Below are 27,268 nucleotides of genomic sequence, written 5' to 3'. Positions count from 1 at the left end.
CCTTCCATCGCTCTGCACTGAATACCGCCAAGAAAGTTCGACCCCAACTTCTAAAGCGTTAAACTTTCCCTCATTCTTAAAAGTTAGCCTTTTTCCCAACCCTTTCCTTTTTAGCTTGGAGACACGGACGACCTTTCGTCTACAACCCCCACCCGCCTTTCCCGAGGCAGCGGGGACGGCTGCGATGAGTAAGACGTTTCCGGCGGAGGGGTGGGGAGGAGACACCAAAAAAAATCGGCACCGGGAGCATTTCTTCAGGCGCGATGATACGTCATTTGCGTAACTGTCTGGTTTGTTTGTTTTCCCCCCCTCCCTCCCGCATGCGCAGAAGTTGGTCTCGGAAGGGGAGGCCTCCACGTGGGATGCGGGGCGTGGCTTCGCCTCCGGCCGGGAGACGCTGTTGGCTGGTGGTCGCGCGCTCCCTCGGAGGGGGCGGGGCGGAGCTGAAGCGAGATGCTGCTGCTGCGGGCCGGGTTGGGAGCGAGGGCGCCATGGCATCGCTCTTCCCGGCGAAAGGCGTAAGGCGGGCGGGCGGGGGAGACGACTGCAGCTCGGGCGAGGAGGAGAGGGCGGCCGCGGCCGTGGCCGTGATGGTGGTGGGAGGTCTGGGCGAGTCTCCAGGCCCCGGGTCCGATTCGGACAGCCGCTCGTCCTCCCCGCTGAACTGCCTGGCCGAGCAGTTCGAGAGGGCGGTGCAGCGCGTCCCGACGCTGGTGGCCGCGGCCGGCAAGGAGCAGCTCCTCTACTTATACGCGCGCTACAAGCAGGTGAGGCGCCCCCCCCCCCCAATCTTGCGCGATCTGCTTTGGGAAGCCTGCAAACCGGGGGGACGACGACGACGGACGGACAGACGGGAACTTCCCCCTTTTACCCCCCCCCTCCGTTAAACGGTTACCGAAAGGTAGACTGCTCCTGAAGGTGGAGGAGGTCCTACCTGACTCACTGGCTGGTGGAGGCGGCTGTGTGTGTTATTGTGTGTGACTTATTGTGAAATCGGTCTCGCTTTGAGTGAGTCCCTGCGGTTTGTTTTGCAAGGCTTTTCGGAAGCCATTCGCCGTCGCCTCCTTACTGGGGAGTGAGAGGGGGGGGTCCTCTCAAGGTCATCCAGCTGCTGACTTTTAAAGTCCATAAAAGGTGGATCTCACGATCTTCTAGCCTGATGCCTTCGCCCCCACAAAGTTGTTTTCCTATTACTACTTGTCTATTCTCTTCAATGTGTATTGTGTATTGGACAAAATAAATAAATAAGACTAAAGGGTTTGCTTCAACCATAACAATACAAGAGGACATAACAGGTTCAAGCTCAGTATTAACCTTGCTCCAAACTTGACTGTAAAAAGTTACAACTTTAGTAATAGAGTTGTTGAAGCGTGGACTCCCTAGTATCATTCCCTAACCCCCAACATTTTACCCTTAGACTGTCCACGATTGACCTCTCCCGGTTCCTAAGAGGTCAGTAAGGGGCGTGCATAAGTGCACTAGAGCAGTGTTTCCCAACCTTGGCAACTTGAAGATATTTGGACTTCAACTCCCAGAATTCTGGGAGTTGAAGTCCAGATATTTTCAAGTTGCCATGGTTGGGAAACACTGCACTAGAATGCCTTCCGACCCCTGTCCTGTTGTCTCTCCTATATCCCATATACCTTCTCTTCTATCCCTATATTTTTCTTCTATTCTCTCATTTATTATTTTATCCTATACTCTCTCTTCTATTCTCTCTCTAATTCTATTTCCTCGAAGGTGTCCTCTATTACCTTCCTTGTGTATTATTGTGTATTGGACAAAATAAATAAATAAAATAAAATAAACTCTGTCCCAAGAGCAGGCTGGTTCTACAGAGCCGGTGTTTACAGTCTTAAGACACAAAAAAACCCTGTTTGTCACAACACAGGATTTTTCGTTTCTTTGTGTCAGATATGAAGGAACCCAAGATTGTTTTTTTAAATGCAGATATCTGGTTAATTATAGTTTACTCAATACCTTACTCAATACGCTTTGCACTATTTAAGCTGATTTATGATTCAGTGTATTGAGCAAGCAAAACACCTAGATCTAGAAACCAAGAGTTGGAGCAGGAATAGGTAAAGAACTGAATATGTATCTGCTTCACCATAAGAGAGTGTGGGCAGGGTCTCCTGCCGCTCCCTAGGGAAAAAAGAATTAATACTCATCAGATTTTCAGGATTGAGTAGCAATAGTAATAACATTTAGACTTATATACCGCTTCACAGGGCTTTACAGCCCTCTCTAAGTGGTTTACAGAGAGTAAACATATTGCTGGGTCCTCGTTTTACTGACCTCGGAAGGCTGAGTCAAACCTGAGCCTACTGAGATTCGATCTGCCAAACCGCTGGCAGCTAGTGATCACCAGAAGTAACTTGCACCACTGCACCACCGAGGCAATGAATAGAGAACTTTTTGAAAAGGCAAAATCACATGCACAAAGTTGCAAATAGTGTTCCGATGTCTCTTGACAGTGGTTCAGCAGCAAACTGGTTTCTCTTAAAAGTTTCTGTTCCTGAATGGAAATGCATTACAGTACCTGCTTCAGTGAATAGTTTAGTAACCACATTGTTAAAACGCCAGGAACATCTTGTTTGGCAACTGCATTGACAAACAAGGAGGGTACCACTGACTCATGAATTATTTATGATTGAAGTGTAGTTTTGCATCCCAAGGTTTGTGTACATAGCTTGCATGTTGTTTTAATTGGCTCCATTAATATGTGACGCTATAACACAGTGTTGGCAAACCTTTTTTTTTTTCTCGGGTGGCGAAAGAGCGTGGGCGAGTGCCCACACCCATAATTCAGTGCCTGGGGAGAGCAAAAACAGGTTCCCTTGTCCCTCTGGAGACCGGAAGCGGCCTATTTCGCAACTTCTGGTGGACCCAGTAGGCCCATGTTTTGCCCTCCCCAGGCTTTGCACTATTGCACATCCCTCGGCTTCCCTGGAGGGGAGGGTAAAAACACCATCCCCTATCCCTCCCAGAGGCTCTCTGGAAGCCAAAAACACCCTTCCAGAGCCTCTGTGTGAGCCAAAAATCAGCTGGCCGGCCCACCCATGCACATTGGAGCTGAGCTAGGGCAACAGCTCGTGTGCCAGCATATAAGGCTCTGCGTGCCACCTCTGGCACCCATGCCATAGGTTCGCCATCACTGCTATAACCTATGGTCTATAAAAAGACAGGGATTGATTTAGCACACCACACCAGCTCAAATCACAAGCTCTTTTCAGTTTTGAACACATTGAACGTAGTATGTACGCAAGCTTGAGGTATTGAAATTTGTTTAGAAACTATATAATTTAAAAATTTGCTTTCTTGAAATCTGGATAGCATTGTAGTTTATCTATTAGCAACACACAATCCTCTTTCCCTCTCCCCATGTTCTAAAATTTTTAGTGGTTTTCAACCTGGGGTTTGGGACCCCTTGGGGGGGGGTCGAATGACCGTTTCACAGGGGTCACCTAAGTCCATGGGAAAAAGCAATTTCCCCATCGTGTTGGGAACTAAAGCTTCTATACTGGCACCGTGGAACATATTTTTACGATCTGATCAATCAGACCTTTACAGGGGGGGTGTCCCTCTCACCTTCCTGCCAATCAGCTTAAAGCTCTGTTGGGAGAATTGGCGCTAGAATTCCGGTTGGGGGTCACTATAACATGAGGAACTGTATTAAGGGGTTGTGGCATTAGAAACATTGAGAACCACTGTTTTAGATAAAACGAGGTTAAATAATGAAATATGTTGGTCTTGTTAGACATGTAAGGTTTATAAGGCAGTTTGACCTTGTTTATACATGAGGTAAGAAGAATACTATGTTGCAAATTAAGCAATTCCATATAGCAGTGATGGTGAACCTTTTCACCACAGCCAGAAACATCGCGTGTGCATGCTTTCATCGGGGCCACGCTCCAGAAAAGCCAAACTTCCTGGTTCTAATTTACCTGCACACCCAATGATCAGCTAGCCGGCGCGTATGCGCAGGCTGGTTTTCAGCACCGCCATGCTGAAATTTTGGAAAGCCAAAGTTACAGGTTCTGGCACCCGTGCACACCTGACAGTTGGCCTGCATGCATGCGCAAACCGGGTTTTGGCACTGCCGCGCATGCGAAGGGCAGCTGATCATCACACGCCAGAAATCTACAAGACAACCAGGCAAGGGCCCAGGTGCCGGGTGACATGGCTCCGCGTGCCACTTTGGATATGTGTGTCATAGATTCACCATCAAGGCTATATGGTGTTGCCAGCTAACACAGCATTATGAGTTTCAACTCATTTGGTGCACACTTTTAGATTTACCCAGTTTTGTTATATAATACTTAACAGCTTAAAACTACATCATATAGTTCTTCTTTTCTTTCTCTTTTTTCTTCCTCCTCCTTTACTTTTTCTCACTTTTTTAATGTGTTGTTCTTCTTTTATTTAACCAAGACATTAACTCCCTATTATGAAAGAGGTTTAATTTAAAAGCCACATATTTGTATTATACACTCATATTCCTCACTTCCAAATTACTTTTTTGTGGTCTGTATTTGTATTTGTGTGCTTGCCCCAGTGGTTCTGAGTACTAGTGGAGTCCAGCTCAATTATGCTACTGCACCTGGGCAGGTAGAGAAATTGTGTGTTATATATTTTGTGTTGCTGTTTTTTCTTTAATAGAGATTTATTTTATTAAAAAACTTCACAGATTCATTAAAGGAACTTTGGTGTTCACAGGCAGGATCTTGCTGAGTTGAAAAAAATGGGGAGAAGCTTTGTTTTCACTGTCATCATGTCTAGCTGTAAATTTTCAGATATCTGATCAGGGCCATGATTAACTTTATGGGTTTGATTTGTTATTTTTTAAGCAAAAATCTTATTCTGGTTGTTAGATAAATCATGTCAAATACCGTAATGATATATATTGTTTTAACATTCAGCAAATGTTATCCCTGTATTGTCTTCCCTTTAGGTCAAATGTGGCCGCTGCAACATTCCCAAACCTGGATTTTTTGATTTTGAAGGCAAGCAGAAATGGTATGTAAAATTCGATAATGGTTTCTCAACACATCTGAGTTTTTCCTTCAATTCCTAAAATTTCCTGGGCCAATATACCACTCTATGTTAGTCACACAAATGTAATGTTTTTCTCTATCCATATTAATAGATGGCAAGAAGAATGTAAGCAGAGGTGGGCTGCTAAGATGGACCAGTGACGTGTGCTCGCCCCCTGGCTCTGAGTGCTAGCTATACCTGGGCAGGTAGAGAAATCACACGATTTCGCTACCTGCCCAGATGCGGTAGCATAATTGCGCTGGACTCCGCTAGCACTCAGAACCACAGGGGCGAACACACGTCACCGGTCCATCTTAGCAGCCCACCTCTGAATGTAAGATACTGATTCACATTGCTGTAGTGAGAAACTGTAATAGCAATAGCACTTAGACACATACCAGAGTACTTTTACAGCCCTCTTTAAGCAGTTTACAGCCTATTGCCGCCAACAATCTGGGTCCACATTTTACTGATCGCGGAAGGCTGAGTCAACTTTGCTCCCTGTTATGATCAAACTCCTGGCCTCTGGGCAGAGTAAGCCTGCTCTCTACTGCATTCTAACCACTGCGCCATCGCGGCTCAGGAATAACAAACAACAAATGGATAAATAATAACCAATAGTAACAAATAATAACAAGCAGTAATAGCAAATGAACAAATGTAATAACAGATGGACGAGAGAAATTAGTCCTAGAAAATTATTTATGGCAAGCTACATTAGATGTGCCAATCCTTCATCTAGTCTGCTGATTTTTTTCCCCAAAAAACTTGGCTGAATAGGAATGATAGCATCGTTGAAGTCTCATGTTGTGTTTACCCTGATTGTTTCTCAGAGAAGGAGAGGTCAAGGAGGAGAAGCAGGATCGGATTGCATTTTATGATCCAAGACTTGGATCAGATAATGAAACCCGTCCCTTGATGTCTTCGAATTTTGCAGCACCAGTCTATTCAATTCAATTTAAATTATTAGATTTGTATGCCGCCCCTCTCCGAAGACTCAGGGCGGCTCACAACAATAATAAAAACAATATAACAGTAAACAAATCTAATATTAAAAGAAAAGATATATAAAACCCCAACAATTAAAACCATACAGCACATACATACCAAACATAAAATATAAAAGCCTGGGGGAGCTGTCTCAGTTCCCCCAGTCTGACTGATTCACAACGCTTCTAAGTTCACCATTGTCAATTGGAGAAACAGAAGGTTGAAGAGTTGGAGACCAGCAGCTCATAGGGTTGAGCTTCCTGGGAAAAATTAATGTATTGGGAACCAAAAACCACAGTAACAACTAAGCTGAGCACAGAAAGGATTGGCTTCTGGAAGCATTATAAGGCAATGTCAGAGACTGGGGCAGTTCTCAAAAACATCTTTTGGGGTTTTTTACAAACTAAATACAGTGTTCCCTCGCTTTTCGCGCTGGATGCGTTCCGAGACTGCCCGCGAAAGTCAAATTTCCGCGAAGTAGAGATGCGGAAGTAAATACACTATTTTTGGCTATGAACAGTATCACAAGCCTTCCCTTAACACTTTAAACCCCTAAATTGCAATTTTCCATTCTCTTAGCAACCATTCAGATTATTACTCACCATGTTTATTTATTAAAGTTTATTAAAAAAATATTTATTAAAGGCAGACGAAAGTTTGGCGATGACATATGACGTCATCGGGTGGGAAAAACTGGTTTAGGGAAAAAACCGTGAAGTATTTTTTAATTAATATTTTTGAAAAACCATGGTATAGACTTTCTGTGAAGTTCGAACCCGCGAAAATCGAGGGAACACTGTACAACACAAACATCACAACCTACTCCAAGGATAACACACTCTCCTATCATCGTGAAGTGCTTTGAGAACTCATGCCTTCCACATAGATTTGATAAAAACGCCAGTTTGCATACAGAAGGAATAGATCTACAGAGGATGCTATAGCCATCACTCTTCACACTGTTCTGACTGATTTGAAACAGTGGGGAGGGAGCTATGTGAGGATGCTTTTTGTAGATTTTAGCTCTACATTTATTATTATTATTATTATTTATTAGATTTGTATGCCATCCCTCTCCGAAGACTTGGGGCGGCTCACAACAGTAATACAAAAACAATATAACAGTGAGACAAATCCAATATTAAAATAAAACATCTAAAACCCCAACAATTTAAAACCATACAACACATACATACCAAACATAAAATATAAAAGCCTGGGGGAGGTGTCTCAGTTCCCCCATGCCTGGCGATAAAGGTGGGTCTTGAGTAATTTGCGAAAGACAAGGAGGGTGGGGGCCGTTCTAATCTCTGGGGGGAGTTGATTCCAGAGGGCCGGGGCCGCCACAGAGAAGGCTCTTCCCCTGGGGCCCGCCAAACGACATTGTTTGGTCGACGGGACCCGGAGAAGGCCAACTCTGTTGGACCTTATCGGCCGCTGGGATTCATGCGGTAGAAGGCAGTTCCGGATGTATTCTGGTCCAATGCCATGTAGGGCTTTAAAGGTCATTACCAATACTTTGAATTGTGACCAGAAACCGATCGGCAGCCAGTGCAGGCCACGGAGTGTTGCAGAAACGTGGGCGAATCTAGGGAGCCCCACGATAGCTCTTGCGGCCGCGTTCTGCACGATCTGAAGTTTCCAAACACTTTTCAAGGGTAGCCCCATGTAGAGAGCATTGCAGTAATCGAACCTCGAAGTGATAAGGGCATGAGTGACTGTGAGCAATGACTCCCGGTCCAAGTAGGGCCGCAACCTCTACATAGACTAGTGTTTAAACTTATAGATCTTTGACTTTCTTATTCAATCTACCTTTGGATTATGAATTTCCCGTCTGGCTGCTCTCAGAGGGTCAGATTATGTAATCATATCTCTTCAGCCCTTATTCTTAACACTGGTACACCACAGAATTGGACGTTGAGTCCCTTACTCTATACTCTATGTGCATGACTGCATTTCCACTCAACGCTAGTAATATTATTACTGAATTTGCAGGTGATACAAAGTGGTGGGACTTATCTCCAGGGAGGTGGGGTGGTGGATGAATCTGCCTATCGAGATGAGGTGGAATGGTTGCTTTCGTGGTGTGGAGACAACAACGTGATCCTTAACACCAAGAAGTGTGTAGTGGAAGGAATAGATCAGGCATCCAGTCCTTGCTTATCAATGGAGACTGAGTGAAGCCAGTGACCAGTTTTAGGTTTTTGGGTGTTATCATAAAAGAGGACCTGAGTTAGGGCACTCACATTGCAGCACTGGTCAAAAGGGCCCAGCAGAGATTGTAGTATTTGAGACTTCTCAGTGTTCTGTCGATCTCTCTGATAGAATCCTCCCGAAAATGCACAGATACAATTTCAGACACACACACGTTTGAAAATTCAAAACAATGTTCTTTATACCGAAAATTCAAATAAACTAAGCGCTCTTTTTGTATAGCAAAGAGCACTTGTCTCCAAACAAACTGGTAATTTGTACAAGTCCCTTATCAGTTCTGTGATACTTAGCTTGCAGCTGTGAGGCAATTCACAGTCCTTCTTCTTTCACAAAGTGAAACACACTTTGCTCTGGTTTAGTTTCAAAGCGGGGGGAAATCAGCACACAAAGGTCAAAGTCAGCAAAGCAGGCACGAAACACAACGATCAGATAATCCTCCACAATGGCCAAACCCACAGGCTGCTATTTATAGCAGCCTCACTAATTACCACAGCCCCACCCAGCCACAGGTGGCCTCATTTTCTTTGATAATAATCTCTCAGTTGTTGCTGCCTATGCATCGCTCTCTGCATGCGTGGCTGTATCATTAACTCTTGTTCTGAATCCAAGGAGGAGCTAGATAATTGATCTCCTTCTGAGCTGTCTGCCACACTCTCCTCCTCCCTGTCACTCATGCTTTCTTGGTCAGAGGAGCCTTCATCAGCAGATTCCACCGAGAGCAAAACAGCCCTGCAGCATGTGGATGTCTCCCCCACATCCACAGTCCTTGGGGCAGGAGCTGGGCCAGAGCCAACCACAACACTCAGGAAACAACAACTTAATGAAAAACTGTTGGTAGCCTTCTAGCGCTGCACCAGAAAGAGTATTTTAACTTACTGCATCTATGTAGGGTTTGCCAATTGCACAATGGCAGAGGGGGCAGCACCCCAGAGGGTAAATATCATTGCTCAGAGGGTCATTGGTTGCCCTCTCCTCTCTTTGGAAGAGCTTTACAGCGCACGTTGCCTTGAGAAAGTTCAAAACATTCTTAAATATCCATCTCATCCTGAGCACTCCCTTTTTCAACTATTACCATCTGGCAGATAGTACAGGACAATAAAAACAAGGGCAAATTGGCTGAAAAACAGCTTCTATCCCAGGGCAATAACCATATTGAATTCTACTGTATAGCGCAATATCGGGTTTTCAATTTCAGTTACATAAAATGTAAAGGATGTATGTTTGTGTTTTTATTTTTATAGTTATAACGTACACTGAACACTGCATTTAATTTCATTGTACCATATGCAACTACCATGGGGCGGCATATAAATCCAATAAATAAATAAACTAAACTAAACTAAACTCTCCATCAGAGGTATTTCAGAGTCTGTCAACAGGCTATTCCAGCCATTTGGAATAACTGTAGTGCCCAGTCAAAATATTGGAAATACAGAGAATCATTACCCAAAAGAAGCCAAAACTGAATAATAATATGCAAAGACTGAACATCAGTACATAGAAAAAACAAGCAGAATATTAGCAGAATGTATCCATGAACGCCAACTAGTAGTCAAAAGACACAATGCTGCATTGTTAATTTTTATCTACAATCAAGAGCATACTGCTTCAACTGGTAAACCCATTTTACAGTGAACAGACAGGAAAATGTAAGAGAGGCGGCATACAAATCTAATTAATAATAATAATAATAATAATAATAATAATAATAATAATAATAAGTGCTTTTTTCTGTCAAGCTGAAAGGAGGAGAACCTGTGGTCTAGATGTTACAGGCAGGCTCCACAGGTTCAAATCCCGGTAAGGCTAGCTGATGAGAGCAAAATAGCTTAGAATAGATCTATACTAGTCTCCCTTCCTTTTCATTATCAGCAAAAATATGTTACACATGCACACACATATAAAAGTATCTATCTTTGGTTATAAATAAAAAATACAGATAGTCCCCAACTAATTCATGTTCATTCAGCCTCAGCCAGAAGTTACAGCTCTTGCAGTGCCCTTGCACTAATTTGATCAAAATTTGGGTGCTTGGCAGTACATACACTCTTACAACTGCAAATGTGCTGCAATTCCTCCATTGATCACCCACCTTGTCTCTCCTCCCACCTCAATCACTCTCTTAGCCAGCCACTACAGGCAAAGCTGCTATGGTCTTGGAGACCTGAACTTGTTCCCTGGCTATTTTTGTCGACCCATCATGCACAGGAGGCCCTGGCCTTCTTGCGCCACTCTGCCTGGATTCACTTATGTTTACTTTTTTCTGCAGCTTCAGAACAATCATATTTACTAGCTTCCTGGCCAGAAAAAAAAGTCTTCCTAGCCTTCAGAATGATTATCATTGCTAGGTGAGGTATCATCAATATGCCAATGATACCCAGTTATACATCTCCACCCCATGTCCACTCAACGAAGCAGTGGAAGTGATGTGCCGGTGCCTGGAGGCTGTTGGGGTCTGGATGGGTGTCATCAAGCTCAAGACGGAGTGGCTGTGGGTTTTGCCTCCCAAGGACAATTCCATCTGTCCATCCATTACCCTGGGGGGGGAGGGATTATTGACCTCCTCAGAGAGGGTTCGCAACTTGGGTGTCCTCCTTGATCCACAGCTAATATTGGAACACCATCTTTCGGCTGTGGCGAGGGGGACATTTGCCCAGGTTCGCCTGGTGCACCAGTTGCGGCCCTATTTGGACAGGGAGTCATTGCTCACAGTCGCCCATGCCCTCATCACCTCAAGGTTCGATTAATGCAACGCTCTCTACATGGGGCTACCGTTCAGAAACTTCAGATTGTGCAGAATGTGGCCGCAAGAGCTATCGTGGGGCTTCCCAGATTCGCCCACGTTTCTACAACACTCCATGGCCTGCACTGGCTGCCGATCAGTTTCTGCTCACAATTCAAAGTGTTGGTAATGACCTTTAAAGCCCTATATAGCATTGGACCAGAATACCTCCGGAACCGCCTTCTACCGCACGAATCCCAGCAGCCGATAAGATCCCACAGAGTTGGCCTTCTCCGGGTTGTGTCGACCAAACAATGTCGTCTGGCGGGCCCCAGGGGAAGAGCCTTCTCTGTGGCGGCCCCGGCCCTATGGAATCAACTCCCCCCGGAGATTAAAACAGCCTCCTCCCCCTTCGCAAGTTACTCAAGACCCACCTATATCACCAGGCATGGGGGAACTGAGACACCTCCCCCAGGCCTTTATATTTTATGTTTGGTATGCGTGTGCTGCATGTTTTTTTAATTGTTGGGGTTTTATATATCTTTTTCTTTTAATATTAGGTTTGTCATGCTGTCATATTGTCTTTTACTATTGTTGTGAGCCGCCCCGAGTCTTCGGAGAAGGGCGGCATACAAATCTAATAAATTATTATTATTATTATTAATTATTAGTAGGATGGATAGAGGGCCTAGACATGTGATGGGGTAGGGAGAAAGCTCGTGCCTCTCAATCATGGTGGGGTGAGAAGAAGATTCAGCCTCTTGGGCTGTGACAGGGTTTCCCATGCCAGTGAGTACCAGGTCTTTGGGGCCTTTTCCTCCATCTGAGACACACCACACAATTGCTCAATAATCCATATGAATGCTTAATGAACACAACTGGGAGAATTAGGATTGTAGTTGAGCAAATCCAACATATGGATATCTCATTTAATGACTCAATAGTGGTAGTAAGTCATGGGCTATCTGTAACCTCTACCCACATAACTTTTTCACTCTAACATAAATACCATTTATTAGAATAGTGACAGTATTTCATATAAACAGTAGTAGTTTTAATTAGCACGTATCTCTTTTGCTTACTTAATGTTTATTATACGTAATCCTTAATATATTTGATCAGTTGCCTCTCTCTTTGCTCAAAGTATGATCAATACTAAAGTAGATGCTGTTTTCCTATTGAAATACTACGATTGCTATCCAGAATTACATTTTATATCTACTATAAAGAGCAACATTTATTTTTTTAAAGGCCCAATTATATTAATAATTCATATCTGCAATTCAACTAAGCTATGTTTTCATTTCTCCTGAACTGAAAGAAAAGCCTAAGATATTTGCCTGTCGTTTGGAAAATTGTGACATTGTACTATATTTTTATATCATTTCTTTTATAAAACATTGTTCTAGTGTAGTTCATTGGGGAGGAGAGGAAGCTCCTTTTAAGAAAAATTGAAAATAGTTTTGATGGTCTGTGCATCTAATAGTGTTTATTATAAGACAGGCTTAGATTGAATTTATCTAAATGGTTATTTAGAACTGTCTAGATTTTATATGCATATATGAGTTTGCTAATGTAGTGTATAAAACTGACCTGGGGTAATGAATTGGATATAGAAATATATATGTTAACTTCTACTAAATAATGGTTCTTCTACTGTGTATGTCTTAGGGAAGCTTGGAAAGCATTGGGTGACACAAGTCTTGAGCAAGCAATGCGAGAGTACATTGATGCTGTGAAAAAATTGGACCCTATGTGGAATCCACAGGTATGTCAACAAGTTACAGACATCAATGATGAGGAATCTGTGGCCTCCAGAGGATGTTGGACTACATTATTCCTTACAGTTAGTCATGTTGGAGGGGCTAAAAGTGAGATCAAAAAAGCATAGTCGTCCTTCACTTGATATGTATGAATAAACCTATGGGGGCTTCTTAGTTTTATAAGTCAGTGGACATTGTGATATTTTAAATAAATGGATTATTTCTTTATATATACAGTGGTACCTCATGATACGAACCCCTCGTCTTACGAACAACCTGAGATATGAACCCGGGGTTCAGAAAATTTTTGCCTCTTCTTGCGAACTTTTTTCTTCTTACGAACCCGCCGCTGCCGCTGGGAAGCCCCGCAGCCCGTCTGTCACCTTTTAAAACAGCCGGGGGGCTTCCCGGCAGCCTCCTGAACCTGAACGCCAAACCCGAACTTCCGGGTTCGGCATTCGGGAGGCCGCCGAGAAGCCCCCTGGCTGTTTTAAAAGGTGACAGCCAGGCGGCGGGGCTTCTCGGCGGCATCCCGAACCCGGAAGTTTGGGTTTGGCGTTTGGCGTTTGGGAGGCCGCCGAGAAGCCCCCCGGCTGTTTCAAAAGGTGACAGCCGGGCGGCGGCATTTTTTGGTGGTTTTTTTGGTTGTTGTTGCACGGATGAATTGATTAATTTTGTTGCCCGGATTAATTCCTATGGGAAACAATGTTTCGTCTTACGAACTTTTCGTCTTACAAACCTCCCCCGGGAACCAATTAGGTTCGTAAGATGAGGTATTACTGTATATATAATGTTAGGTTGCTATTGTTTTTCCAGAGTGTTGTGCTTTGTTAATACATATCAAACCAGCTAATCCTTTGTCAGAATATACTGTGATTTATCAAAAGTTCAATGGATGCCTTATTTTTGTTACCTTAAAAACCGAAAGGGATATTATTACACCAGAAGATTACAATATAGACATTTTGTTTTGACAGATTGCAGCTTGAGAATTCTTGGCTTCATAATCACTAGCTTAAGGCTAGCTGAAGAACTATAGCCTTGAAAGTTAGGTAGTTAAGAAGTGCAACATTAATTAATTCTGATGAGTAATTCCTTGAAGGAATATTTTCATTTAGTAGTTGAATTTTAAAAGTTTATTTCCTTCAGGTACAGTGCCCAACCCCAACTTTTTCCTTCCTAGAATTGAGGAGAGCCTGGTGTTCTGTTTTTGATTGCAGAGGGAAATGTTAACCTACTAACTGTCATATATTTCATATTGTCCATCTTAGGAATTTCTAACAATTATAGCAATATTATACTGTAAATGAAATACAAATTGAATATGCAGAATCTTTCAAAGCGGTTGATTTAAAACAGGAAACCAGGTGTTATTACTTTTTAATTCATCTCTCTTCATGTCTTAATTAAGAGGTCAAAATCCTTCAGTTTGAAGGTGTGTTTGTCACAGATAAAATATAGGAAGTCACTCCTGAAGGGGTAGAGGAAGCATAATTATGCATAATTTCTTTTACCAGCAGGAAAAAGCCCAGAATATTATTTCAAGTCCCTTTCCATCTGCCCCCCAAAATATATCCTTCCCCTGCCTTTGGAAAAGTAAAATCGTAGAAAAAGTGGAATAAAAGTAGAAAAGGAAATTGGTGGTTGAATATTTTTTTTTTGGGGGGGGGGGGGGAATGGCTTAAGATAATTTGTGCCATTTTGTTGTAATTTGGGCAAAGTTCGGCTGAACCCGAACTCCGTGGTGTCAAAGCTCTGCCCCCGGAATCCCATTGTTTTTTATTTTTACGGATTTTTTATTTTTATTTATTTTTATTTTTACGAAAAAGCATGCCATAGCTGCGCCGCAAGCAAAAGGATCTGTGGAATCCCACGAAGGGATTCCGGGGGCGGAGCTTTGACATCATGTATACCGGCAGGTTGCTAAGCACGCCAAGGTGATCACATCCTGGATTCCATCCTCCCTCCATTATTCTAGTGCCGCCACTGGAATCCAGGAAGTGATCACCTTGGCGTGCTTAGCAACCTGCCAGTATACGTGATGTCAAAGCTCCGCCCCCAGATTCCCTTTGTGGGATTCCCCAGCTCCTTTTGTGCCTCCCAACCGGCCGACAGCTCCCCGGTGTTCGCCTTCCTCCGTCGCCACCAGCGCCCGGCTCCTCCTCTTCTCAGCAGATGACAGCCGTCGGTGGCGCTTTGCTGTGCGCGACATGAACACCGAACTGGAGCACGGATTTTTTTAAAAATTGAGGTTCGGGTTCGGCCTGCCGAACACTGCAAAATTCGGTACAGACCAGAATTGTGCAAGTTCTGTTCTGCCCAACACTATTGGTAACCAGAAGCCTTTAAATGATTTTTCAACATTTTACTGTAGCTAGTCCATGCAGTTGCCACAAGAGGGAGCTCTGATGCTGATAGTGAAGGAAAGTTAATTTATAGGATAATATGGTGGCTTTTTCATAGCAAAGTACTAAATCAGGCTGCTGAAAGGTTATGTGGCTAACTACATTATATAAATGGAATACAGTATTGCTTCCTTTCTTTTATTCACCCTTCTATTGAGGATATAATTGCTCTTTTAATCAGACCAAAGATCTTTTTGGGTTCAGAGTCTGATTTCCAAAGCAGCTAGACATTTCCTGGAAGCTCTTTAAAAGGTCTGGAAATCGTAGCCTTTCCTTGTGTAACTTCAGGTTTGGATTTACAGCAGATATGCATTGTTTCATTTCCTTCATGTTCTTTTAAATTTTAGTGTCTTGCCTTAGAGCTTTTAGAGACATCTCCCAGAAATGTAATATAAATTAGTTAAGTGCTTCTAGTCCAAGGGGACCAATGTGAGACATTCTGCTTGAAGATAAGGTGAGGAGAACACTGAAAGTAGCTTGTGTGCTCTCAAAAAGCAGGCTCGAAAAATAATGAAGTGCTTACCAAAGCTTACCTACTTCCTGCATTAAATAGGTCTACTGTAGATGCATTTGTATTTGTTCTTGGAAAATATTTCCTTTATAAAATGCCCTCCAGAGGGCAGTACTAGCCAGCCACTGTCTCTTACCATTGAAATGTTGGAGATCTGACAGATAAATCATTTCATAATTCGCTTACAGTCCAGGTGTGATACAGAAAAAGTAGTTTATCATCTGGGTGACTTTCCTTATGAAAACATTTTTAGCAGTTGTAACTATGAGGCATGGTCACAGAGCACAGGGGTTCTCAAACATTTTTGTGTTAGGACCCCTTTGCATTCTTAAAAATGATTGAAGAACCTGAAAAGTAATGGTTTGTGTAGACTATATCAATATTGACTGTATTAGAAATTAAAACTGAGTACAATAATTTTAATGTTTTAACAGAGATCTTATATCTAGGTTTTTGGTATAAAATATACGTCAAATGAAATATAGGCTCTCTAAACTTAACTGGAAAGTTAACATTATTAATGAGAGAGGACTATAAGCAAAATCAGACTTGGATCTCTCTCTATTTTGAGTATGCAAACTATGGTAGATGATGCAATATTAATTAGTCTATGAGCAGTCAAGAAAATATATGATTCGTTTGAAAGTTCAAAGGAAAATTAAATCTTGACCTAATTTATTTCTAGCATTACCTCCTTGTTTTCCTTTTTCATTTTGCTAACATAAATTATATATTAATTATATATCTTTCATAAGCAAAGATTCATAAATTATTGAAGTTTTCAGTATGCACAATTTCATTGTGATATGAAAGATTATATACTTTAAAATAAATTTTGCATAGTTAATATTCATGTAATATAATTTTCTGTGTCACCAAACAACAATTTGAGATTTTGCTCTGATATACTCTTAAAATTGTAATGCAGTATATGTTCATGCATGTTTTACTTTTGTGATCCTTTTGTGGTCTTAAATGTTCATTTGTCAAAAACCTAAATGTATTTATATTTATACTCAACTATATAAATTATATGAAGACAAGTATTTTATTTAAAATATGACATAGTGACATTATAAAACCATTTAAAATGTTATACTATTGTTTCTTTGGTATAATGCTGCACATATTCTTTCTAGTTACTAAAACAAAAACTACCACTATCAAATAGGTGAATTCATATTTGAAAGCAAGTTAATAAAATTGAACAGAATTTACTCTATAGTGATTCTAATTTTAGAAAGATTTGCTTCTTTGAGAATACCAAAAAAGGAAAGGAAATGGTTAATGCCTAATGAGGCAGACATAAATTCTTCATATCTTTGTTTTCATATTTGCCATGAATAGTGGTTAGTAGATTGCTATTAGGAAAGTTTGAAATGATCCTTAACAAAAAAGTCATTTGATTATTACTTCTCCTGATCTACTTTGAAAAACATCGGAGTGAATCATTGATGGTACCTAAAAATGTCTTTCCCCAAATTACTGAGCGATATTATTTGTGTATGTATCTTGAATTGTGTTGACTTTGAACAGAACAATATACAACTGAACTGTTCACATTGCTTATTTTTTCTTTGATTTTGTGTCTCTTTAAATGTATTGTTTCTGTTTTATTTATGATGAGACTATTGTTATTTGAGCAATGGATTGAAATAGAATACTGTCATATAGGCTCCTGGAATTTGAAGAGTGATTTGAAATCATAATTTTAAAAATGATTACAGTATAGGGCTTATCTGGAAGTTCAAATTTTCTTCTCATTAGTTACCAGACTTTTAAGGGTTTTTTTCTCTTGAACCTCTTCACAATACAGGAAATATTATTATTATTATTACAGCAAGAAATTCAGATTTTAAAACTTAAAAAACCCAACTCCTTTCTGAATCGATTTGAAAGTCATATTCAGAAAATGCTATATCACTTTTTGAACTGATCTTTTTCAGGAAACATCCTCTTAAATGAAAATGTTCACTGTCTTTTTTGCTTGGTTGTTCTAAGGTAGAAAAACCCTTAAATTGTGATTTGTCATGTAAGCATTTGTGTGTTAGTAGACTATATAATACTTCAGTGGACAAATAATTCACCTTGTATATTTGAAAGGGTGCAACAATAATTTTCGAGACATTGTCAGGATTAGTTCAATGTGGACATTCCATACGCTAAATTAAAAATGAGTCAGGGATGTAGGCCTGAATAGGCTACTTGGATAGGCTTCATGGTACAGCAGTTTAAGATCACCTTTTTATCATAACATCTGGTTTTTATATATTGAATTATTGTCAAAAATAGACTCCGCTGCTCTTACATATTTGATGATGCAGCTATTTTCCTTGCCTTCCTTTTGGTTATAGTATGATTATCTTGATTCATTATTTTTAAGAACTAGGAAAAATAGTCTGAAAGCAACTAAAAAAATATCTCAAGATTGTGGCTGAGGTAGCATCCACCCACATCTTATTTGCCATTGCATTTATAATTAATATGTAATGGGTGGCTGCTTTTAGCACTGTGAAACCATTGCAATTAAAGACTGAGACTGTGACTCGCCTACTATGTATGATACAAGATGATACGAATAATGTTCATGAAAGATTTTTAAATAGCAGGATAACTTTAAATACAGCTTTAAATAAAATGGCAACACATAGAATCACACATAGTATCACATGGAAAAGGAATAGTTTTATGATACATTGAGGTGTTTATTTCAATTAGTAGATCCAAGTGGGGTGTAATCTGGAATCCAACTAACTGGATCAAAAGCAAATTGGGTACCTATTGTTGGCATATGTTTTCTAGTTATTGACATCTTATTCTAGCATCCGAACCAAAGTTTAGTGCAGAGCTGATTGACATCATATTTTAATTTAAGCAGAAAAAGGCAGATGAAATTGTGTCTAAGAAAAATTAAATGTGGTATTATTTGGATTATACACTGTATTCTTAAAAGCAGCCCCTGCTCGTAATAGCTTAGCTGCCCATGCAAAATATCTGTGTTAGTACATACACCCATGAAGATTTACACTTGTATTAAACAGTCTTTGTCTTGTCTGAGATCAGGGTTTGATGGACTTGCCCAATAATTAAAATTTTTTGGATTAAAATATAAAAATGGATAAAAGAAATATTACAAATTAAGATAAATAGAAGACCCGAAGCGTTCCCTCTTGGGATTATAGACCAAAAAATAGACAAAAATAAACATTATTTATTAATACATATATTGACTGCAACTAGGATGGCAATTGCCCAACAATGGAAACAACCCAAACCCCCTGATGATGATTTGATACTAAAAAAAATTTTAGACTGTGCAGAATCAGACGCATTAACACTCAAATTAAAAAATAAAGAAGAATCCGACCATTATAAAACTTGGAAATACTTCTATGATTGGTTCAAGAGAAGAAACCAAAACTTAAATTGAAATACAACAACAATAATACTTTATATCCTTTTTATTTGATATGACAAATCACAAAAGATCTATATACAGTAACTTTTCAGGGAAAATTTGTATGAATCTAAATAAATTAAATATGAATGAATGAAGGCGGTTAAGAAAATAAAAATAATTTAAAAATATGGATAACCAAAAGGAGAAGATGGTAGATACCGATGATATGATATACCTCACCAGAAGATAATTTAAAACTATATGTTGATTTATAACTTACCCCCCTCAAGGGAATTATAAAGTATAAATATTATATATTATGTTATATGTTTATTGTTATTGTTATTGTTTAGTGTACTTTAAAAAGTAATTGGCTATACTGTACTACTAGAATTATTCTATTTTTTTGTTTGTTTGTCTGTTTGTTAGTATGTGTTAGTTTGGCATTGTTTCAACTTATGATTTGACTATTTATCTTATTTTTGCAAATGTGTATATATGTAATAAAATGTTTATAATATAATTTTAAAAAAGGAAAAAAAGAAAAGGTAAAACCTATCATCTTTAGCCTTGGAGGAAAATGATAAAAGGCCTGGCCTGTCATTTTCCCCCCTCACTAGTAGGTCTTATTTTTTTGCTCACACAGAATAATTAGTGCTAAAATAAATGTATTTTAAATTGAATTCCTATGATGGGCTTGTGTAGAGACTGCTTGCCCCAAGGATTTGTAAAAATGTACGGGTAGATTCTTTCACAGATTGACACATGCTATTTAACTAAAATAAATATAAACAAAAAGTTCTCCTGCCTGAAAGCAGGGAGAGTCCAAGAATGGGGTATGACCATGCCACTAACCACCACTAGTTTGCATCGTGATGTTTTGCATGTGCATGCTCCATTCGCGTGTCCCCTCGTACAATTTCACTTCCACTTCCATGTTCAGTAGCTGGATTCGGCCTGAAAAACAGCTAAGGAACTGACCAGCTGTGCTTCGGGCAAAGACGTAAAGGTCAGTATTAACCCGGGGCGGGCGGGCCCTTTTTCAAGCAACGAAAGAGAAGCCATCCAAACAGGGGGGAAATTACAAAAAAAAAGAAAAAAGATGGCAGCTCCCACAGACTGGCACTGACCGAATTGGATCCGTAATGTCACCAGTTCAGGCGATCCGGTCTGAACTGGGAGGATGCTTGGATGCATAGCTGGAGGTATAACAAGCAGGAAGAGGGAGATTATGATCCCGCTATATAGAATGCTGGTGAGACCACATTTGGAATACTGTGTTCAGTTCTGGAGACCTCACCTACAAAAAGATATTGACAAAATTGAACAGGTCCAAAGACGGGCTACAAGAATGGTGGAAGGTCTTAAGCATAAAACGTATCAGGAAAGACTTAATGAATTCAATCTGTATAGTCTGGAGGACAGAAGGAAAAGGGGGGACATGATCGAAACATTTAAATATATTAAAGGGTTAAATAAGGTCCAGGAGGGAAGTGTTTTTAATAGGAAAGTGAACACAAGAACAAGGGGACACAATCTGAAGTTAGTTGGGGGAAAGATCAAAAGCAACATGAGAAAATATTATTTTACTGAAAGAGTAGTAGATCCTTGGAACAAACTTCCAGCAGACGTGGTAGATAAATCCACAGTACCTGAATTTAAACATGGCTGGGATAAACATATATCCATCCTAAGATAAAATACAGAAAATAGTATAAGGGCAGACTAGATGGACCATGAGGTCTTTTTCTGCCATCAGACTTCTTGCCGGATAGAGACCTTGCCTTTCCAGACTTTCTAATCCAGTCTTGGATTCTCCTTTGTATTCAGATGATCTAGACTTTTGACAGCAACGGAAGCAGCGGGAGCTTGTCTTGCAGTCCTGCAGATCTCTGATTGTGGCTGTCTCTCCCTGCTGGCCATGCCAGTTGTTCTGGCAATGCCGCCACACTAAGTCCCCTGACAGGGGCCACAGGAATGTGCTGGCTAGTCCTGCCTTCTGGCAGAGCCACCAACCCGCATTACAGCTGATTGTTGCTTGGATTGAGAAGGCTTCGGAGGGACTCATTGTGTGGAGCCACTGTCAGACCTAACATCTCGCTTGGCAAGTGACAGCTTGCCGAAGCGTCAAACAGGTGGTCAGCCCCTGCTGCTGTCTTTAAAGAAAATATCTGTGAGCAATCCTTTAGCCGAATTTCAAGCCACTTAGTGAAATAGCTGGCTCAGTGTGGCTGAGCGAGTTAACTGAGACCACGCCACTGTGAGAGTCCCTGCCTTATCTCAGGGCACACTCTGCCTGCTAATCTCCCTGTCTGTTGCTTTTCAAAATGGCGGAGAGATTCTAATGAATCCTCATGGAGAAACCCAGCTTCACCAGAGCCCGTTAACCGGGGAGCTGCCAAATCCAGATCTGTTTCAAAAAGGGCAGCAGCAAAGAGTAGACTAAAGCCCTTAGACCTGCAAAAAGATCCTCTGCTGAGAAGAGGGCACTTAAAACCTTTGGAAAAGCAATATTTGAGGGCAGCTAAGGAACCTGACCGCTAATGGCTGTTCCTGAGCCTCTCAGAGCCATTAGAACAGACCAGGCTGTAGTTCCCACGGAGCCTCCACCAGAGGGAGCAAGGAAGCTTCCTTCTGTTAACTTTGTACAATCTGACAGCAGACAAGGTAATATGTCTTGACAGCAGCCAGGAAGCCTGAAGTTTTTGGGAGGTTCCTAGCTACAGCTACCTATACCCCACAGTGGCTGGGACCCAATTAGGGGACAACCAGGGACCTGTACTCTCCCCGGAAATGAAACTCAACATTTCTCAAGCCATTAAGCTTGCAGCTATTCTTTCACCCTGAATTCCTAGCCTAGGGAGGGCCTTCCTATCTTGATCAGGAACCACAGCTCCCTCAGGCTCTGCCTGACTACCAGGACACTAGATCTTGCAGCCCTTCTGAGACGAGCCTGCATTCATCCTGGGTACCTTCATGGCACCGGACCAGATTATCTCAAGGACCGCCTTCTGCTGCACGAATCCCAGCGACCAGTTAGGTCCCACAGAGTGGGTCTTCTCCAGGTCCCGTCAACTAAACAATGCCGCTTGGCGGGACCCAGGGGAAGAGCCTTCCTTCTCTGTGGCAGCCCCAGCCCTCTGGAACCAACTCCTCCCAGAGATTAGAATTGCCCCCACCTTCCTTGCCTTTCGTAAGCTACTTAAAACCCACCTCTGCCGCCAAGCATGGGGGAATTGAGATACCCTTTCCCCCTAGGCCTTTACAATTTTATGCATGGTATGTCTGTATGTATGTTTGGTTTTTTATTATAATGGGTTTTTAATTGTTTTTAGTATTGGATTATTGTTATACGCTGTCTTATTATTGCTGTTAGCTGCCCTGAGTCTCCGGAGAGGGGTGGCATACAAATCCAATAAATAATAATAATAACAACAACAACAATAATAATAATAATAATAATAATAATAATAATAATAATAATAATACCTTGCAAAATAGCAAGCAGCGGCAGAACTGTGTGACTCTGGAACTGCTTGCCATGCCCCAGGAAGCCTAAGCTGCTCCAAAAAGCATCAGATTCAATGGCAAGCCATAGCAAGCGCCAGCAAGCATTCATATGTCCAGCAGTCTTCACTCCCAGTCCCCCCCCTCCCCACAGCAGCCTTTCACCTTTTGCACCCAGCTGAGAAGTAGCAAGTACCATGCTACTTTTGCTAACAGATCTCACTTCTCTGGTGAACATTTTCTTCATGTGGCTCCATGAGCTTTTTGGAAACTCTGCTGCTTTGATGCTGCAGCATGACTGCTGAGGTAGGCTAGGGAGCCGCATGTAGGGAATGCTTGTTGGAGAAGTTATGGAGCTCTGGTATTGCTTGCCACCCAAGTGCAGGCCCAAAGGGTATAGTTGGGGAGGCGGTAAGTGGGTGAGGGGGGGGGTACCGTGTTTTTCAGAGTAGAAGACACACCTTTTTCCTCCCTAAAAGAGGCTGATAATTTGGGTGCATCTTATACTCTGAATGTAACTTCCCCCTACCCCAGCCCTATTCAGCTGCTAACGATCTTCCCAACTCTTACCTTGCAGGCTCTTTCATTGTTTCTCTCTGCAAAGAATGTTTTCCAAGTTCTAAGTCTTTGCAGGGTTTTTTTTCATTGCTCTAACTTGCTCCATGTAAGTTTCTTTCCAGCCCTAACCAGGCGCTAATGATGTTCCCAGATTTTACATGCTTGCAAGCTCTTTCATTGTTACTCTCTGGGAAGAATGTTTTCCAAGCCCTAAGTCTTTGCAGGGTTTTTTTCTATAGCTTTACTTGCTCCGAATGTTTCTTTCCAGGTGCTAATGATGTTCCCAGCTCTTACTGGCTTGCAAGCTCTTTCATTGTTGCTCTCTCCGAATAAAGTTGTTTTAAAGCCCTAACCAGGGGATAAAATAATGTGCTGGCTAAGGACGCTAGCCAGATGTATAGCTGATAAGCAGATTCTTTTCCCTATTTTTCTCCCCAAAAACTAAGGTGCGTCTTATATTCTGAAAAATATGGTAGTTAAAGTGTCCGTGAATTTGTAAGTTTGAGTATTGGTTTGGTAACTTTATTTGGAGGAACAGACTGCATCATGTAGTTTCTAATGTTCCACTTTTGTGTTACTGTATTGCTCACAATCCCAGAATGAGAATTTAATTAACACAGCCATGTGCTGTATGTAGCAACTCTGGCTGGGGAATTCTGGGAGTTGAAGTCCACCAGGCTTAAAGTTCCCAAGGTTGGAGACCCCTATTCTAGAGCATGCATGCCAATTCCTCCAGTTATTTAATAGCCTTAATATTAATTAGAAACACGGGGGGGGGGGGCTTCAGCTCATGAAATAGGTTACACAATATAAAGTTAATCAATATTTTAGTTAATGGGTTGTTTTTTATTTTTTTTTAAAGTTCCAAGTTAAAGCTTTTGATCCATCACTTTTACAATTGTTCATGAAGCCACATTGTTCAGAATAAAATATTAAAGCTGTGTGTTTTTGACGTATTGTACAAAATGAACTTTGTGACTGAATTATAGCAGTTTTTTCATTAGAGCCAAAGCAAGAAATAAGCAGAATATAAAAAAATTGTTTAGATGCAAACTGACTTCATGTTCTGAAAAATGTCAAGATGCATTTAAATGAAGACAAATGTTATGAAGAAAACCTAATAGTGTCTGGCGAGTGTAATATTTCAGCCATTCAGAATATGCTGGTATGAAGCTCAACTAAAGGCAGAAACATTTTATACACAGCCATTACATGGCCCTTTGCTATTCTGCCAGGGGCACACCCAATATTGTTAAGTTTTCTGCTTTCCAGTGTTAAAGGTAGTAATTTTGTGACCATCTGAATACAGAGGTGGAGTTTCCTCTCGTTTAACATTCCTATCTCTTGTTTCCTAGTAAACAAGAGGTAACAATTAATTCACACACAATTAAGCACTTTTGGTTCTAAAGTACAATTATGATTATCAAACACAATTAGTCTTAAACTGAGTTTGCTTCCTCAGCAGGGAGTAAGCCCCAAACAGATAGAAAAATCAACAATATTTTTCTAGAACAACAGTTTTCATAATCTTTTTTATAATTTTTATAACAATTTATAAAATAATTAAATTCAGTTCTTTACGAAAAGTATTACAGTGATACCTTGTCTTACGAACTTAATTGGTTCCAGGAGGAGGTTCGTAAGGTGAAAAGTTCGTAAGATGAAACAATGTTTCCCATAGGAATCAATGGAAAAGTGATTAATGCGTGCAAGCCCAAAATTCACCCCTTTTGCCAGCCGAAGTGCCCGTTTTTGCGCTGGTGGGATTCCTCCATGGGAAACCCCACCTCCGGATTTTGCGATGCTGCAGGGGAATCCCAGTAGGGGAATCCCACCAGCCGAAAACGGACGCTTCAGCTGGCAACGGAAGTCCGGAGGTGGGGTTTCCCAGCGAGGGAAGCCTTAACGAAATCGCAGCATCGCAAATATTCCTCACCTAGTTTGTATCAATGTATCCACTTTGTATCCTACTAGTAGCTGAAATTTTCAAATAGGTCCCATGCTTATTACCTTTAGGAAATTATTGGAAACCTGCTAGTTTTCCCAGGCCTTGGAATATAGTGGTTGTGAAGCTTTTTTTAGTTATGCTACGTTTTGTTTATCTACCGTTATTGTATATTGTTCCTCCAATTGTCCAGATTCTTTTTGCAGTCTTTGAAAAAGTTGGATTACCACAAAATTGAATAAGAAAGAAATGCAAAACAAGGCTCTTAATTGGTGAATTATATTTCTTATTCAGAGCATTCCTATACAACGTGTTTTGTATGGAAGTATAGTATATCTAAGGCTTTTAAAAACTTTTAAGTTAATTACTTACAATTGCATCTCAGCAAATTCCAAGCATACCAGCAAATAATAGTTGTGTTATTGTTACATTTTATAATTAAAAAATATTGCCTTTTAGAAAGATTACTAAAATCAGTCCAAAATTACTTACAACCCTATATTATTTTTATAATCCATTTTAGTCTTGCTAAACTCTGATAGTTATATGACTGGCTAAATATTAATTGCAGGGTTATTGAGGTAGGAATGTAATATTTCAGCAATAAGTGGATATTGGTATTATTTTTTGTCCTTACCGTATGAAGTTATATCTTATGGGAGCTGTTTATATATTTGCAAAAAGCTTGTTGAATTCCCAATATACCATACTTGAAATAAGCACATTGATTTTGTACTGAGATCAGATAATACTGGTAGTATTACTTTAGCTCAGCATGTATTTAATTAGGAGAAACATCAATTCCATTCTGCTCAAAAGTTTGCATATGCTTAGTTCTTAGTATTGTATACAATATTACTGCCTTTAAGCGTCAATGTTGATTTGTAGTCTTTTGTAATAATTTTGAGTGAGACCCTTTAATTTCTCATGTGTACTTGAGAAGATTTTTGCTTCTTGCAACACATCCATGTGCTGTATGTAGTCTTGGTCAAAAAACTAGTTAAATATCTGTAGTTATGTATAACTTTTATTTTGAAGAGGCTCATACAGTATTACTGTTTATTAAATATATAGGTTTCCTAAGCAATTTCTATATACTTCATCCCGGGAAGTAAATTAAAGTGTGTAATCAAAAGGATGAGATAATTTAACTGAAGACTAAGATTCTGTCTGGCTATTTCCAAAACATTTTAATCTGTGTTATCAATTGTTCATTAATATATTTTGATTAGGCAACTAGTTGAGAGTATAATGCAGTTGTTAATCTTAATTTCACTTTTTAAAAAAAAATAGAAGTGATGCTTAATATAAATGTAAATTAGTATAAAGAGCCAAATCAGAAGTATATTTCTCAAAATGTGGATTTGAGTGTGTGTATGACTGTATTGTTCCTATACACATGAAGTTTTGAGGTTCTATTCATCACATTCTGTAGATTATTTCATTTTTTAATTTACTCCTCTCTTCTTCGTGTCTATCTCTTAATCTATCCCAGAGAAAAAGGAAATGTGGACAAGTTACTGAAAGCACACCTTTTCTTCTTTTTAATCCACAAAATGCACACACACACACACACACACACACACACACACCCCTAACTGGTTTTAAGGAGGAAAAGGTACTGTATTTTTGGAGTATAAGATGCACCCTTTTTCTTTCCCCCAAAAGGCTGAAAATTTGGGTGTGTCTTATATTCTAAAGGTAGCCTTTTTTTGAATTTTTTTCAGCCCTAACTAGGTGCTAATGATGTTCCCAGCTCTTATCTTGGAGGCTCTTTCATTGTTGCTCTCTGGGAAGAATGTTTTTCCAGCCCTAAGTCTTTGCAGGCTTTTTTCATTGCTCTACTTGCTCCGAATATGTTTCTTTCCAGCCTTAACCTTAACCAACTAACGATGTTCCCAGCTCTTACCAGCTTGCAACCTCTTTCATTGTTACTCTCTCCAAATAAGGGTTTTTTTAAGCCCTAACCAGGGAATAAAATAATCTGCTGAAGCTGACCAGACTAAGGAAGCTAGCCAGATAAATACCCGGTAGGCAGTTTTTCCCCACTTTTTCCTCCCCCAAAACTAATGCGCATTTTATACTACGATGCGTCTTATACTCTGAAAAATACAGTATATATTTATTATTTAGATTTGTATGCCACCCCTCTCCGAAGACTCGGGGCGGTATACAGAGCAATTCTCAATTTTCCAGAATAAAATGTTTGAACTGTA

General features: G+C 40.5%; 1 protein-coding gene across 1 annotated transcript in view; it reads left to right on the top strand.

The window, feature by feature from the left end:
- The first annotated feature begins 330 nt into the window (after nucleotides 1-330).
- ACBD6 (acyl-CoA binding domain containing 6) overlaps nucleotides 331-27,268 on the top strand; it is a 118,072-nt gene continuing 91,134 nt past the window's right edge. The window contains exons 1-3 of the mRNA XM_070746276.1: nucleotides 331-767; nucleotides 4,955-5,019; nucleotides 12,635-12,731. Coding sequence (XP_070602377.1) covers nucleotides 363-767; nucleotides 4,955-5,019; nucleotides 12,635-12,731 — 567 coding nt within the window. The 5' untranslated portion in view covers nucleotides 331-362. The remainder of the gene's footprint in view (nucleotides 768-4,954; nucleotides 5,020-12,634; nucleotides 12,732-27,268) is intronic.

Source organism: Erythrolamprus reginae, chromosome 3, assembly GCF_031021105.1.
Source record: "Erythrolamprus reginae isolate rEryReg1 chromosome 3, rEryReg1.hap1, whole genome shotgun sequence".
NCBI classification, from domain to species: Eukaryota; Metazoa; Chordata; class Lepidosauria; order Squamata; family Dipsadidae; genus Erythrolamprus; species Erythrolamprus reginae.
The sequence above is the reverse complement of the archived record's forward strand: the minus strand, read 5'-3'. Positions and strand labels throughout refer to the sequence as shown.